Here is a 14,864-nt window from a genome sequence, read left to right as displayed (position 1 = left end):
TGGCATGTTGAAAGTGAGCGTAGGTGACTCAGTTATCTTCTAACTTTCTATTTCATCGTTTGTGCTGGTAGCTAAATTACTTGGGTATAAATTTTGTAGTCAGAATGAATAGAAATTCCTGCTTCTGTCCTTTCTCTCTTGGAGTGAGCAGAGATAGTATAGTTCTGACCTCTGACAGGATCCTTTGACTTTTTTCTGTGGTGTATAATACAAATTATGGCAATGTGAGAATCTAACAAAAGTCTGCCTAGAGTTGCCTCTTTGTATTTTGAAATTTAAGCATAAAGTATATTTGTTCAGGGCAATATTCAAAACTAATAATACTCGATTGTAGTAAAGTTTTTTATGAAGGAATTTGAAAACCTCATGCTATTTATTGGACTAATATTGCACCATGTATACATGTTTTCAGGTGAGAAGTCAAAGATCAAACGCACGTAGCGGGAGATTCTTTGGTTTTTCCCAAATAACTGTGAATACAGTTGTTAGTGGAGGATCGTGTTGTTGCTATCCATGTTGTTTCCCCACATAATAAAGACAAAGGGAGGTACTCAAATTAGCACCATTTGGGAGTCATGTAAGATCCTTTTGTTTAATATTGTACCAGTCATTCACTGATTTACAGCAGGACTTGAGGGGGCCTTGGCCCGTTCACTAGCACGGTTTAGTGTAGTGTGCGTGTTCCTGGTCGTGCACTGCCAGAGGGGCCCTGTTGCTGCGCAGCCTTCCTGTCAGATCAAAATTCCATCTGGAGCTAACTGGATAGACACTGTAAAGATATAACAGAAATGTCTTGCATTTGGTAATATATTCAATACTATCCTTGTTTCTGCATGAAAAGTTCATGTTTAGGCTTAGAATTTTTTTCTTCCATGTCTAAGGGAAAAACTTCATTTTACTGAATCGGGGCAATAAGCATTAGTGAAGTGTTTTCTGTGTTTGGGGTTTTTTGGTAGTTTGATTTTTTCAAAAGGCACTATTAGACACTAATATCTTTAAGGAACCAGTTTTGCAGAAATGTTTCATTAAACATTGCATCTGGACAGTTGAAGAGGTCTATTGCACAAAATTCTGTGGATAGCATTAAAGACAATCTGCTTTTTTCATGAAATAGGTTACAAAGCATACTTTCTTGTCTTTGGTATGCTAAAGAGTGTACTTGAGTTGCAGTTTTTTTCTTTGCTCAAATATTGGACTGGTTTTTTTAAGAAAAAAAAAATTAAAAGCTGGGTAGTATTAAATCTTCCTAATAAGCAAGTCTCTTTTCCACTTAATTTGTGCTTTTGTTGTGGCTAACAAATAATTTGCTGTATGGGTTTTTCTGTACACCATTGATAGAATATACAAGCTTGTCATCCTAGTGTGCTGGAAATGCTACACTCAAATCAAGTGTTCCTTTCTGGTTTTGTATCTTCTCACCTGCTCCTCACTGTAAATCATTGAGATGTCAAGAGCAGTGATTAATTAAGCTGCACGTGCAAGTGCTTTTTTTCACCTGTCAAGTAGGAAGAAAACTTACTATAGTGAATTGTGTGATGCTGTTTAATTCATTTCTTTTTATTCCAAGCTCTGAGTTTGCAGAAATATTTTACAGTCTAATTTTCATTAACATTTCTGTATTGATAATGTGGTGTGTTTGGGGGCTATGACTATCCCAGATCATACTGTAGGAAGGGTAGTATTTAAGGCTCTGGGAAGATAAAGAAGCATGGTTTCAGGTCTGCATTTTTATCTCATTCTAGTCAAATGACTTTAAACTGTCCTCTTGCTTAAATAAACCAATTAATAGTACCTATCAATTTCTTATTTATATGTATGTATTGTAATGTCGGTGTAATTTTATTGGAATTTGAAAAGCTTGGATGTTTTTCACAGTCTTTGGGGCAAACAAATTAAATTGTATCGTGATCTTAATCTATTATTAAAAGGTCCTGGAAAGGAAGATTACAAGGTAGATTCAGGTTTTGAATCAGTTTTGCCATTGGTTTAGCAGCGGGTGGGCAGGCAGATGCCTGCTCAGAGTAGAACCTATTGCCATTTTTCACCATTGATAGAGTAGCCTTTCAGAGTCAATGAGCTCTGTCAATGTGAGCTTGTCAAGGCTACAACTTCATAGACCTGAGAGGCGGTTTGAGAGGTCAGCCCTTTTCAGGTTTGCTGTGATGCAAATGAACTTTAATGCTTAAACAACTATTGGAATTTTTATGTCTGCTCCTTGTTCTTTTTTCTTCACAAAGTCATTGACGAGACATTCAGTGCTTTTTAAATTGGAAGTTGCATTGTGCTAAAGACCTAGTACAGATTTACGGAGGGCTGAAAGCAGTTAGATCATGTTCTTTTCATGGTGCGATTAGAATCAAATCGATTTCCCTACAGCCTTCAGCATTCAGATGGCAATTTTAACAAAGCTTGGGGGCTAGACAAGGGACAAAACGACTGAACTGAATGTTAATTACACTCTGCAGCCTTATTTTCTTTTGATTTGGAGCTGACTGGCAACTAAATTAACAAAAGTGTGACCATAACTGCTGCCCTATTTTCATTTAAAAGGAGAGCAGACTCTAAAAGGCTATCTTCACAAAGAAACAAGTGAGGTCTACTGATTATTGTTAAAGGGCACTGTCTTTAAAACCATAATAATAAGAATAAGCCCAAAAATACTCAATTTCCAACTGATGTGATAAATTAGTCACTGGTATGTCCACCTTTTGATAATTCCTTGGCTTGTGATTTTAAAATAAAACATAATAAAAATTCGCTGTAATGAATACTGATAGATAGCAGTGATCTAATTTTTAATCATGTGACCACAGTACATGCTTAAGATGTGTTTCCCCACAACTGCTTCAGTATTAAACTAGAGACAAACTGATGTTTGAAAACCAAGATGCTAATATTTGGGGGGAAATGAATAATTGGCTGTCTAATTTTTATTTTACTCAGACATTCTTGTTTCTCATGACAGCATTTAGTTTGGTTTGTTAATGTTCATTTACAGTACTAGTATTTTGTAGTAATAACAGCAAGATGCTTTCTCATCCTTTCCCCTCACCCCTCTCTGCCTTGTAAGGAAGCTGCAGCTGCACTAAGTTGTATTTGGTCCTTGTCGTTGCTCCGTCCTTTTGCACCTGCAGCTCTGTTGGTCTCATCTTAACACCTGGCACCATGAATTATCCTCTTTTTATTCACCGTCTGTAGCAAATCTCATTTAGAGCTAAGCAATATATATTCTGGCAGTCAAATGACCATAAATGTCAGTATGTATTTCTCAAATGTAAATATAACTGAATAATTATATTCAAAATGCTGTGAAACTTTGCAGCACAGAATGTCCTTTAATTCTAGCACGCATAATCTTAAAAAGCTGTGCAGAACGGCTTTCAGGATTCTCTATCTGAAATGTCAAGTATGGATGACACAGGCAGTAAACCTTTTCTTTAGAATCCTAAATATTGGGTTTGCTCTCTATACAGATCACAAACTTAGTAATACTTATTTGTGGAATTTACTATAACTTTCTGCATTTGCTTTTTCACTCTCTAAAATCTGGATATAAATGCAACAAAAATGTCTCCTTTATTTAGAGTATTGTGTATTTGCACTTGACCTATAGCATTGCAAAATAGTTTGCAGCATTTTTGAGTTTAAATGCTGACCTTAGAAGCAGTATGTTTAGACCACTGATCCTAGGGGAGCAGTGTTCCTGCTTTTTATACTTAGATCACTTTGAAATTTCTGTGATTTTAAAGTTAAAACTGCCATAAGAACCAGAGAGCATACATAACAACAGTTTTTGTTCCAAAGTGGTTGAAGGTACTTACTTGGCTATCATAAAAAGTTGTTTCTGTTCTAGATACTATTTAATACCCGACAAGTTTTGATGGTACTACAGACCACCCTGTACTCAGTCACTGTCCTGTACCTCTCTCCTTTTCACACAAAAGCAGCTTGCAAAACAAGTTTTTCTAAAACCAGTCAAGAGTAAAATTCTTTCTCATTTGTCTTCCAGACACGAAGATCGATTGAGAAGTTATTAGAATGGGAAAACAATAGGTTATACCACAAGGTGAGTGCCGCAGGGAGCAGCTTCGTACTGTTGGAGTTTGAATTGCACAGTATGGAAACAGATGCTTTTGTTGAACGAAAAATATGAAAGGTGGACAAATGGGCTAGTCTGTGTGCTGCAATAAAATACAGCTCATTTTTCTTCTTTTTCTTTCCTCCTTGTCTAGCTGTGCTTGCATTGGAGACTAAGCAAAAGGAAATGTGAAACGAATAACATGATGGAATATGTAAGTTAAAGGGCTGTTTTGTGAGTTTCTCTATTAAATGATCATTTATTTTGCTTCTGATCTTATTCTTTTCATGATTATTAATCAGTAAAGAGTGTCAGGAGCTTATCGCCTGAGTGCAAGGATTTTCTACGGTTCACAGATGCATGGTTTCATGTGCAGGACTGATTTATAAAGTTATGAATGACTTGAAAACAAGGCTTCACTGTGTTCTGAAAAATAATAAATTAATTGCCAAGATAAAATAGCTTGAACATGTGCTGATGGAGTGTGAAATTTTAGATGCTGTATAAAGAATAACCACAACTTTGGTTACGCAGCAAGTCAGATATGGCTATTTTATATAATGCTAATCAAGTCCAAAAGTATGGAAGAAGACCTTTCAACTAAGCTGTTGGAGCTTAAGAAACCTTTAGCCTTTTTAGATTTTAACTGCCCCTTACCTCAACTATCTTGAAAGTATCTTTATCTCCAATTGGTGTCACTAAAATATTTTTAAATCGGTCTCTGGAGTTTTAATCTACTTCAGTCGTTGGCTGAGACTCCATAAACCCTTCTTGGAAATATACAGTGAGAAGTTATATGTGGTTTTAAATGAGTGATGTCCTGTGTAGGATTTCAGTTTGTTTAGCTTGCAACTTGTTCTTTTTTGGTGCTGTTCTTATTTCCATTTTCAATATATTTTGGAGGTACATAGGATAGGATGAAATTAAGCTGCTAAATGTAAGAAACATTAGAATTTCCGTAATTTCTTTTAATGCCTCAGTAAGTAGGCTACAGGAAGGTTAGCTTTTTAAAAATAAAGATTAGCTTCTGAGAAATATTGGCTGAGTTAGTTCTAGCTTAGTCTGTGATCTTCCATTATGCAGTACTTTGTCTATTCTTTAGAACAACAAAGCTATAATGCACGTAAAAATTCTAAAAGTGATTAAACAGTTCAAAATGATAGACAAATGATCTTTATCTTTTAGTCTTCCCCTTTTCCCAGTCTCTCCTTTAGATCTTATCTCTTGCCTGAAATACAAGGTCTTCAAAATGCTTTTTTTACAGATGGCTCTATTCAGTTCACTGAATAAGTACTTTTTGTAACATTTATTCTACAGAATTTTTTAGGTTAGATATATGAGTGTAACTGAAAATGGAATAAAACATATTTCAGAAAGTAGACTTAAGCTTTGCCTAAATGAAGTGTTTATACTTTGCTGAAAACTTTTATTTTTCTATAGGAAGCATTGTCAAACCCAATGTTCTGCAGATTCAATTGGAAAAAATATAATGTGAGTTTGTAAATACTATGGCCCAGCAACATTTACAGATAAATATTCATTCTATTAAATATAATTCCAAATCAGTTGACCTGCTTACAATAAGAATATAAGCATGGGCATATAGTTTTACAGGATAAAGATCAAAGATTTTATTTTCAATTTGCAAAGTGTCTGGTATTATCTCTGGATATGCTTAACGAGAAAATTTTTACAAAACTTTACTGTACCATTTTCTTCTTTCAGTGAACTGAAATTGCCAGTGTCTTTAAGAACTGCCCGTTATATGATTGTGATTTAATTTTAAATAATAAACTCCTATCCTCAACTTTTCACAAAACAGATTATTTAAGTTAGACTCTTGTACCCAAAACTTGGTGCTTTGCTGAATGAGGTTTGAAATCCACTGTAATAGATGTTAAACTAAATAAATAATTAGTGAAATAAAGAAAGACAAGATAATCTTATACCTTCAGTATAAACACGGTGTTCCCAGCTTTACTTCTTTCCCCCTTTTGAAACCTTGTCTGAACATTAGAAGCCCTGGTATCTCTGCAGAATCCAGTGGTTGACTCAGGCCAGTGATCAGTGGATTTTGAGCAGTTTGCATCACTTCTGAAAATAAGTACCTTCTGAATATCTCAAAAAATAAACCGGTACACCTGGTTTCAGTATTCATTACTCCAAAATGCCTTAGAAATAAAATAGGAGACTTACTTGTTTTCTGAGGCTTGATATGCTTGCAGAGATAGAAGTCTTAATTCTCTAAGCAGCTAAGTTGTATTCTCCTTTAGAATCAAAAGCATTGAGAAATAATTTTTAACTTCTTAGAACGGTGAGTTTCCCTTTAAAGTAAATAAAATCCTTATTTATGTTACCAGATGCATTTATTTGTTTCTAAGTCAGATCACACTGCTGTGTTATGACTGTCTCTGAAGGAAGAACATGCACAAGTGAGCATTTTCTTTAAGCTTCCTATTTAAAGGAGGAAAATACTTGGATTGTGTTCTGGAGTGGACCCTATAGTGTACTTAGCTCAGAAAAACATAGTTTAGATTTGAATTGAGACCATAAGAATAATCATGCAAAAGCATTAGTCAAGTTCTTGTTAACTACTTGAACATTTGTAGATATGGGAGCTTTGCAAAAGTTGATACACTTTTTTATACAGGTATTGAACTATAAACATGATTTAGAATCCTGTATTAAGTGGCAACAATTCTGAAGTAAGTGGAAGTGCAATTGAAAATTAACTTTTCATGCATTGTGCATTCAGGAGGTTTTTGTTTTGTTTTTTTTTAATGAATGCATTTATGTCTTTCATAATTTTTCCCAATGAATAAATTACTACATAATAATTCTCTAACATAATTAGCTTACTTCAGTTTGTTTTTGTGTCTCATATCAGTAGGCAAACTTTTCCAGTTGAATTTGATTCTTTGAGTATTGGTTTTCTACCCCAAACCAATTATCATAGATGACTTTTCTAATGGTCTCCTACCTGAGACAAGTGCCGTGATTTTTGCTTTTCATCACAACTTGATATACTAAAAATAACCACCCAAAACCATGTGAATTATCATTGTGATAGATAATAGGATTGCTGCCATCTTTAACACATATTTGTTTTCTTTTTAAACAGGTCATCCTTATAGAATTTTTACCAAAGACACCGATTTTTCGACCAGATTAGCATTTGATTTATTTATAGAGACTTATTCAAGTATGTTGTCTTTCCAATGGTGCCTTGCTTGGTGCTCTCCTGGTAGTGACATAGCATTGGTTCTACAGAATCTTGTGGTGTTTTCATTCTTTTTTTGTTTGTTTTGGTTTTTTTGTGTTTGGTTTTTTGTGTTTTTTTTTTTTTTTGGTTGGTTGGTTAGTTGTTTTTTGTGCTTTTTTAATAAGAATGTGTTCTAAGTTGCATTTGGTCAAACTCTGCAAAGGAATTTCACACAAATGTTAATTACTACTTAAGTTATTTTTACTTTTGCTACTTCTGTTTATTAATATATCTTGGTTTTCAAAAGAGTCTTTTATATGTGTGCGCGCGCGTGTGTACATATATATTACTATAAATACACAGCTGAAAATGATACACAAGTGAACAGGTATTTTTTTATCCCAATATGATACAACTGATTGACTGTACATTGTGTAAATCCCTTTAGTCATTCATTTACATGCTGAAGTTCCTTCTAAGATATCCCTAAACTTCTGTCAGTGGCTAGTCAATTGTAAATACTTTTATTTCTTTTTGGGATGTTGACTAGTCTCTTCCAGCAAAAGAAGGAGACAAAGTTCTTTTTGAAACTGTGATTTTTGGAACCCAGATGTTGTTAGTAGAAACCTCTATTCTTTTCATGAAGAAGTCCTGTCAGCTGGTTCTGAAAAAATTTGGCTTTAAAAAGTTAAAAAAAAAAAAAAAAAAGGCAGCCAAGTGGAATTATTTTACTCAGACTAGAAGAGTCACTGAGAGAATTGCATGCATCTGGTTAGTAGAACTCAAGATCACAAAAGTATATTATTATTGCATTTTATAATGTAGCTGTTTTAATTCAGTTGCCATGTGCCAGCTTTATTCATACTGTTTACCAGATCCTGTACACAGGGGTGCAGAAGGACTTGTTTTACTAAAACTTAATTGTCCAAGAAGACTTTTCGTGGGGTTTTTAATTTATTTTGAAGCCACATACGCAGAAATAAAGTTATTGAAAAATTCTTGAACAGTGCAGTTCCAGATGAAAATGCCATGTATTAAAAGTAATCAAAGCAGGGTGCACTGGGCAACAGTGTAAGTTTAAATTAGGCAGTTATTTATTGCACCCTTTTTTTTGCTCATTTTGGTTTACAAAGGTTATTTTCTGCACAAGTATAAGACATTTTTTAACTGGATATGTGATGTACGCTTGGGTCAGGCCAGTTGTATTTCATTTCTTCTGATTATGCTTTAGTTGTACATATCTTCACACATAGCTTTTGGGGTTTTTTTAATTGCAACTCATATTTTAAAATTTGCTTTAGGTACCTAAAATTACTGTACACAAAATTGATGTAAGTTAAGAACATGTTCCTTGTACAGTTGTGTTAGCAAGCAATAATGTGAATATATGAAAAAACCAGATATACTCTGCTTAATATTTGTATGAATGAAAAGTTGATAAAAGAATAGTCTTCTCTTTTTAATCTTTTAAATACAAGTTTTATTTCAAGGTAATGTATTACAGGTACCTTGATGCTGTGAACTATTTTTCTATGTCTTCAAAATATTTATCCTCTGTAAAATATTCTCTAGTGAGTATTACATTCCTAAATTGTTCATTGTGGGAGTGGTCGAGAAAGTTTTTAAGTTTTCTTAAATCTAAGCCTTCTGTATCTGTTCTCAAAATCCATCCTTTGCTCAGCTTTTGTCTGTGGATTTGTGCTTTGAATATAGCTATTCCACTTGGAAAATAGCTCAGCTATGCTTTTCATACAAGCCTACAAGTGTGTTTCTTTGACTTGACGGAGTATGATTTTTAATCAAAAAATCCCAGTTTTGTGCTGGCCTCACTCTTCTGAGTGCCACCAATGGTTTCTCTACAAAGTAACTGTTTATAATTTTCTAAAAATCAATTTCAGCCTCTTCTTCAGTACAAATCTGAGTCTGCTCTACTCCTTCTCTCACCCAGTAGTAGTAATTGTAACCTTGGACTAGTTTCAGCCTGTGAAAGGACAGAAGCCTAACATTGATGGCAGCAGAGACTGGGGAGGTTAGAGGTACAGAGGAGAGGTTGGAATTGAACAGAAGTGATAACTGGTGATAAATACTGATGACCAGAAATACATACTGGTTTCTTTTAGTGTCAGTTTTCAATAAAATGAATATTGGATCATATGAGGCCTAGATTTTATAAAAATTTTTGTTTGACTATACAAATACCTTGTGTCATGGATGCAGTTTTCCACTGGTGTGGAAACCTATCCTTCCACTCTAGTGGAAGATATGGCTTATGATATATTCATAGCAGCTATTCATAGCAGCTATTTGCCTTGGTCTACTGCCCAAACTTCCCATGCTATGTTCTGTCCATGTCCACAGCTACCTTGCCAGCAGCACCCAAACCCACCGACAGTAAAGCTGCTTTGGGTGTGATGTGTGCTGAGACCAGAGCAGTGAATAGAGTGTGGCTTACAGGTTTACAGAGTATCCCATTAGTAAAGCTTCCACGTTAATGGTAGTGATAGCTAAGATCTTGTCTACTTCGGGGTGCATCAGCAGTCATGGGCTTGGTTAGCAGGCATTTCTGTATTTTAGCTGTGACTTTCTCTTTAAGAAATAATACAGAGATCTAAAGTAGAGCTCTGAGCAATTAAAAAGTTAAATCCCTTTGTAAGGAGGCCAGACTTACTCCCTCAAAAAGTATTTTGGATATTTTATTAAAACAATGTCTCTGACTTAAAATATAATCAGGAAACTTGAGAAACTGCCTATATAGACAGATGAGTTTTATCTCAGAAGTGGTACACTCCTGAAGAAGTAGTACACTCACCTAGTAAGAATGTTACAAAACATTTTCATACAATCCCTTTCAATTCATTAATTACAATGATGGAAGTTGAAGACGGCAGGAGCTTTAATCAACTCTTTAATGCCTACGGCAGTTGTCAGGATTTTCTTTTGATGTTGCTTCTGAAATACTAAATCTATTTATTTTGATTGCTAGTGAGAAGACATATATTACCTTTTTTGTCCACTTGGCAAAGAATGAAATTGCACAGTTTGAGCAGACCAGAAGCTATGGCAGGACTTCCAGGACACAGCCTACTCTTTGCTAAAATAACTATTACATTTTACTAACTTGTTCAGCTTCTTGCAACTCAGCAATTCCTACAAATAATCTTACCTAGCTCAAATTTCCTTGAACAGTTAAGTTAGGTATCAAGTTGATATTAATCATTTAGCAAATGATGCTAATTGTGCCTGTTTCATCTTTAGCCTGCTAAACTAATGGTGAAGGCATCAATGAATCCCTGTGAGAGCTAAATACTATTTTTAGATATAGTTGCCCTTAACTGAATAAAGATTTCTTTCTTACTGTAATAGAATAGCAACAAATTCTTTTTATTTCTTAGTGATAGGTGGAAATAAGTTCTGAGGGAAAAGAACCTTCTGTCTGACCCTATGTGAAGAATTCTGAAGAGCTCATCTGTTGTTAAATAGCTGTAACTTGAAGTTTATATTGGGATTGGCAAGGTTCACCAGAAATGAAAGTGTTTATGGAGATAGGTTACAGGAAGTCAGTAAATTTTTTGTGATAGGTCAATAAGAGTAATTTTAATAAACTATTTATGCAAATCCAAAATTCCCCATGATACTTAAACCCAAGTAGAATAGATAGTAAGAATGCTTTACAGTACTTAGATGTAAATTATAATCTGTAAATCAATTTGTTAAATTATATGTTTTTGTAATTCTCAAGACCATGGTGTTTAAATGAAGTACTCTATCTCTCAGATACAGGCTTACTTAAAAGTCAGTTTTAATTTTTTTTTTTCCAAAAGTCATTGTTTAATCCCAAAGATTGTAGGAAGAGCTTTAAAATGCAATCTGTAACTGCTTAGAATCCAGGGGCCAAGGAAAAAGAACTTGTCTTTATTCCCTTCCCTCCACCCCCTACCCTAAAGTCTTAATTTTAAATTGGTCCCCTTGTTTTGGAGCCCTAGTTTATGGGTTTTGAGCAGCTGGCAATAATGCAAATTGTCCACCAAAAACCCCATTTGAATTCTGAACAGTTTAAAAAGATCACTTTAATTGAAGAGGCAAAAGACTTGTTAAGCAAAGAAAATCCCTGGTTCTTTTAAGTTCTCCCAGCACTGCTGTTGAGTAATTGAAAGAAGGATCATGATGACCCTACATTAGGTCAAAATCCAGATGATTTTGTGTAAAGGAAATGCTCAATTAGAGAGGTCTCAGAGCCTCAGATGTCTTGGATTCATAGTAGTGACTTACTAAGGGTACGTGGCGCTGGCTATTTTTGTATCTGTAACTAAAATAATTTATGTTGCTCTTCAGCAACCTTGCTTATGAAAAGAAAGCATTTCAGAAATCTGTATTCATCACTGCTAATTTGCTGTAGTTTCTGTGCTTCTCCCTATAGCCACGTTGCATTTCCATGACAAACAGCTAAGTGTATGATCATTATAATGCCTTTAATAGCCATATTGTAGGTAGAAATATTAACTTCTCAGGGACTAATAGGAAATATGAAAATGGAGTTAATGAGCTGAATGCCTATCTGCATGAAGGCTTATTCTGCAAATGTCACCCTAGAAACTTGATTGTAATATGCATGACCATTATGAATGTTACCAATATACAATTATGAGAGCTTCTTTTACCCTGTATTACTACGCTGCTGAATGTCAAAGTATGTTGGATAAGGATAAATGAAGGGGGTTTTTTTTTCTGATTTGGATGCAGTGATTATTTCCAATGGTGCTACCTTCTTAATTCCTGTGTTTATTCTTTGTAAAGTTCCCTCTGCAGGCTGGGTGAATAAGGGGATACTGGTATACTAAGAAAACAGTATCATTCTTCTTGAGGAAGTAAAATAATTTCAAGGGGAGAAGTACGCTAGCAGAGAAAAAATCTCATTGCTGAAAACATGCATTTATTCTTCATTAGATACCCATTTGTATTGTCTTGTTGGTAACAGTACTTCGCAGTTCATTAATTTTTGAACTTTCATCTTTCTGCACATTGATGCTTCAGTCAGTGTGGGCTAAATTAGAAACTATGTTTGAAAATGTAAAACCCCCTGATTCCTTGCATGAAACTTCATATGTTGACACTTGTGCTGGTGTATGTATCCCTACCACATAACACCTGGGTAATACACATCTTTTATAAAACTACATTTTACGTTTTCATGGAAGTTGTCCTTTTAAAAAAAAGTCTTCTGGTTTATGTCATTAATATCCCATTAAGATTTATTTTCTTGAAAAAGGATTCATAAATGCTTGACTCCTCAAAATACAACAGACCGGTAGGAACAATTTAATGAGGCAAAAGATGAAACATAGGAATTAGGAGAAGCAACACCCAAAAGACTGGATTTGGGGATTAGGTTTAGAGTTCTGTGAGTATGACAGAAAACAGTTTTGAACTGAATTAAATGGTATTGAATGATGCAAGTTAAGCAAAAGCTAGTAGTCCATTTCAGTAATTATGTAGACTGTGTTACCTTCTGTTCACTTTTTTTATTTTGATAAGTGGGTTATTAATTATGATTTATGCTCTGGTTGATAGACAATTTTGCTATCATACAGAATAATAATGCAGAAGGTAAGCATCCTTCTAAACTCAGCATCTATTCATTTAAAATAGCCAGACCAAAATGGCATTGCTGATGAGAGCTGCACTGTGAGTGCAGAACAGACTTTTCCTAAGCTGGAGCCTGTAATGCATGGCTAATTGTTTCCAAAGGAAATTCTTGACTTGTCCAGACAGCTCCTGTCATGTGACAGTATATTGAAGGCCCACAAGTAGGATCCAGTTAGTACAATTTAAGTTCAGGTAAGTAAGACTTTTGTAGTTAATTGCAGTTTTTACAGAGAAGGGAACCATTGACAACTGCTCACTTTTAGGGCACAAATAGTAGATTTTTATAATGTTTATTGAAACATGCTTTTTTGTTGTTGTTTGCTCCTCATATATAGCTTAATAATTGAAAGTTACTTTGCCTCGAGTTGAAAACTAGGCTTAGTAGTCAGCTGAAGACTTTTTTTTGTTACAGTATTTTAGGTTTATAATACATTTTTTGAGTCACATTTAGAAATGTTTCAAGATACCCCGATGCAATATAACTTGATATTTTTATCAGTTTTTTGGCTGTATGTTCAAACTGGTTTCATTGTGCTGATATATCTAACTCATCCACTCCAAGTGTTTATCTCTGATCCGTTTCTGCTAGCAGCAGGCTTTCTAACTTGTTAGGATATGCAGTGTACCTACTGGTTAATATTGTCAATGAACAGTTTGGTTCAGTGAGATAACATGAATGCCAGTAGTTCCTGATTTGAAAAGTGTAACCCAGATTCTTGTTTTCGTAAAGGATGGAGTATGGCAATCAGGATATGAACTCATTCCAAACAAATTTGAAAGAGAGTAGTAAACTACAAAACAGTGCCTAAATGTTGTGTGCTAAATTAGACCTGTGTAACTCATGTTGCTTTGAAAGAATTTGCAGAGAATTGCATCAGACTGTGTGTGCTTAGGAAAGACCTGTTAAATATATGAAGCAGTAAGGGTAAATAAGTCACTGAAAGGATGTTGCCATCAAGAGAGAAAACTTAAACCCCAGTATTTTGGAATATGTTAAAAATCCATTTCAAGCAGAAAATGTGTAAGCAATAATTTAACCTAAAACTGGATATTACAGAAGCTGCTACTTCTAGAGAGCCTTGATGTTAATTTTGCCTGTTGGGCATCTCTCCTCTCACAAAGAGGTTAGAAAGATAGGGTTGCTGCAATTTCCACTGTTGTAACATTCCTCTTCAAATATCCTAAGTCTGGGTGAGAGACTCAAAGCTTAGAAGCCAGTACTGTGTTCACAGGGTGCACAGCTTTGGGAGGAGAAGCTAGGAATAAAAGGACTTTTTAAAGGCTGCACAATTGTATATATGCATATTTAAGAATATTTAACCATGTCTGCTAAATTACTGAGGCTAATCTATTGTTGAATTATAGAATATTATTTAATACATCGACATCGGTTTTTCCTGACCTGACCCAGGATTGGAATGGACTCCAATATAACTTTTTTTAAAGCATTTCTTAAGTTGTATGTATCATAAACTAATAAAATAATTGTTAACCTATCTACTAAGCCTTACTGTTTTTCATCTGTGTTGGGGGAGGGCGTGGTAGGGAGAGGAAGAAGGGGAAAAACCTGAGAAACTGCTGTATTGTGCAATGGTCTCATCTTACTTCCAGTTGATACTTTTAGTCTAAATGGGCGGGGGGGGGGGGGGGGGGGGGGAGGGGAGAGAAAATGATTTAGGGTAATTTAGATGACTCTAGGACTGGAGTTAGCAAATTACAGGCATTGCCTGCGCTAAGTGTTTCAAACTGGTTTTTCATTAAGTCCACATTTTGAGTTCTTTAAGCTTTTCAAGCTCTAATGATAGTAGGATTTATTAAATGTACTGTCATGGTTGAATGGTAATGTCGAAGCTGTTTCTACACTTTTATGTTTTATTCACATGTACTCTCAAGATAGGGTTTCCATCTAGTTGAGGCAGATGCCACCTATTCAGAAAGGAA

General features: G+C 34.9%; 1 protein-coding gene across 2 annotated transcripts in view; it reads left to right on the top strand.

Moving 5' to 3' along the window:
* CHIC2 (cysteine rich hydrophobic domain 2) overlaps positions 1–14,420 on the top strand; it is a 30,986-nt gene extending 16,566 nt beyond the window's left edge. Inside the window, exons 4-7 of one of the 2 annotated variants that reach the window (XM_032110276.1) lie at positions 4,010–4,066; positions 4,233–4,292; positions 6,729–6,783; positions 7,200–14,420. In XM_032110276.1, the coding sequence (XP_031966167.1) occupies positions 4,010–4,066; positions 4,233–4,292; positions 6,729–6,782 (171 nt within the window). In that variant the 3' untranslated portion in view covers position 6,783; positions 7,200–14,420. The remainder of the gene's footprint in view (positions 1–4,009; positions 4,067–4,232; positions 4,293–6,728; positions 6,784–7,199) is intronic. The other variant, XM_032110277.1, reaches the window with a different exon arrangement.
* The last annotated feature ends 444 nt before the right edge of the window (positions 14,421–14,864 follow it).

This window comes from Corvus moneduloides, chromosome 5, assembly GCF_009650955.1.
Source record: "Corvus moneduloides isolate bCorMon1 chromosome 5, bCorMon1.pri, whole genome shotgun sequence".
NCBI classification, from domain to species: Eukaryota; Metazoa; Chordata; class Aves; order Passeriformes; family Corvidae; genus Corvus; species Corvus moneduloides.
Note: the sequence above shows the minus strand (reverse complement) of the source record. Positions and strands in the feature narration are given on the sequence as shown.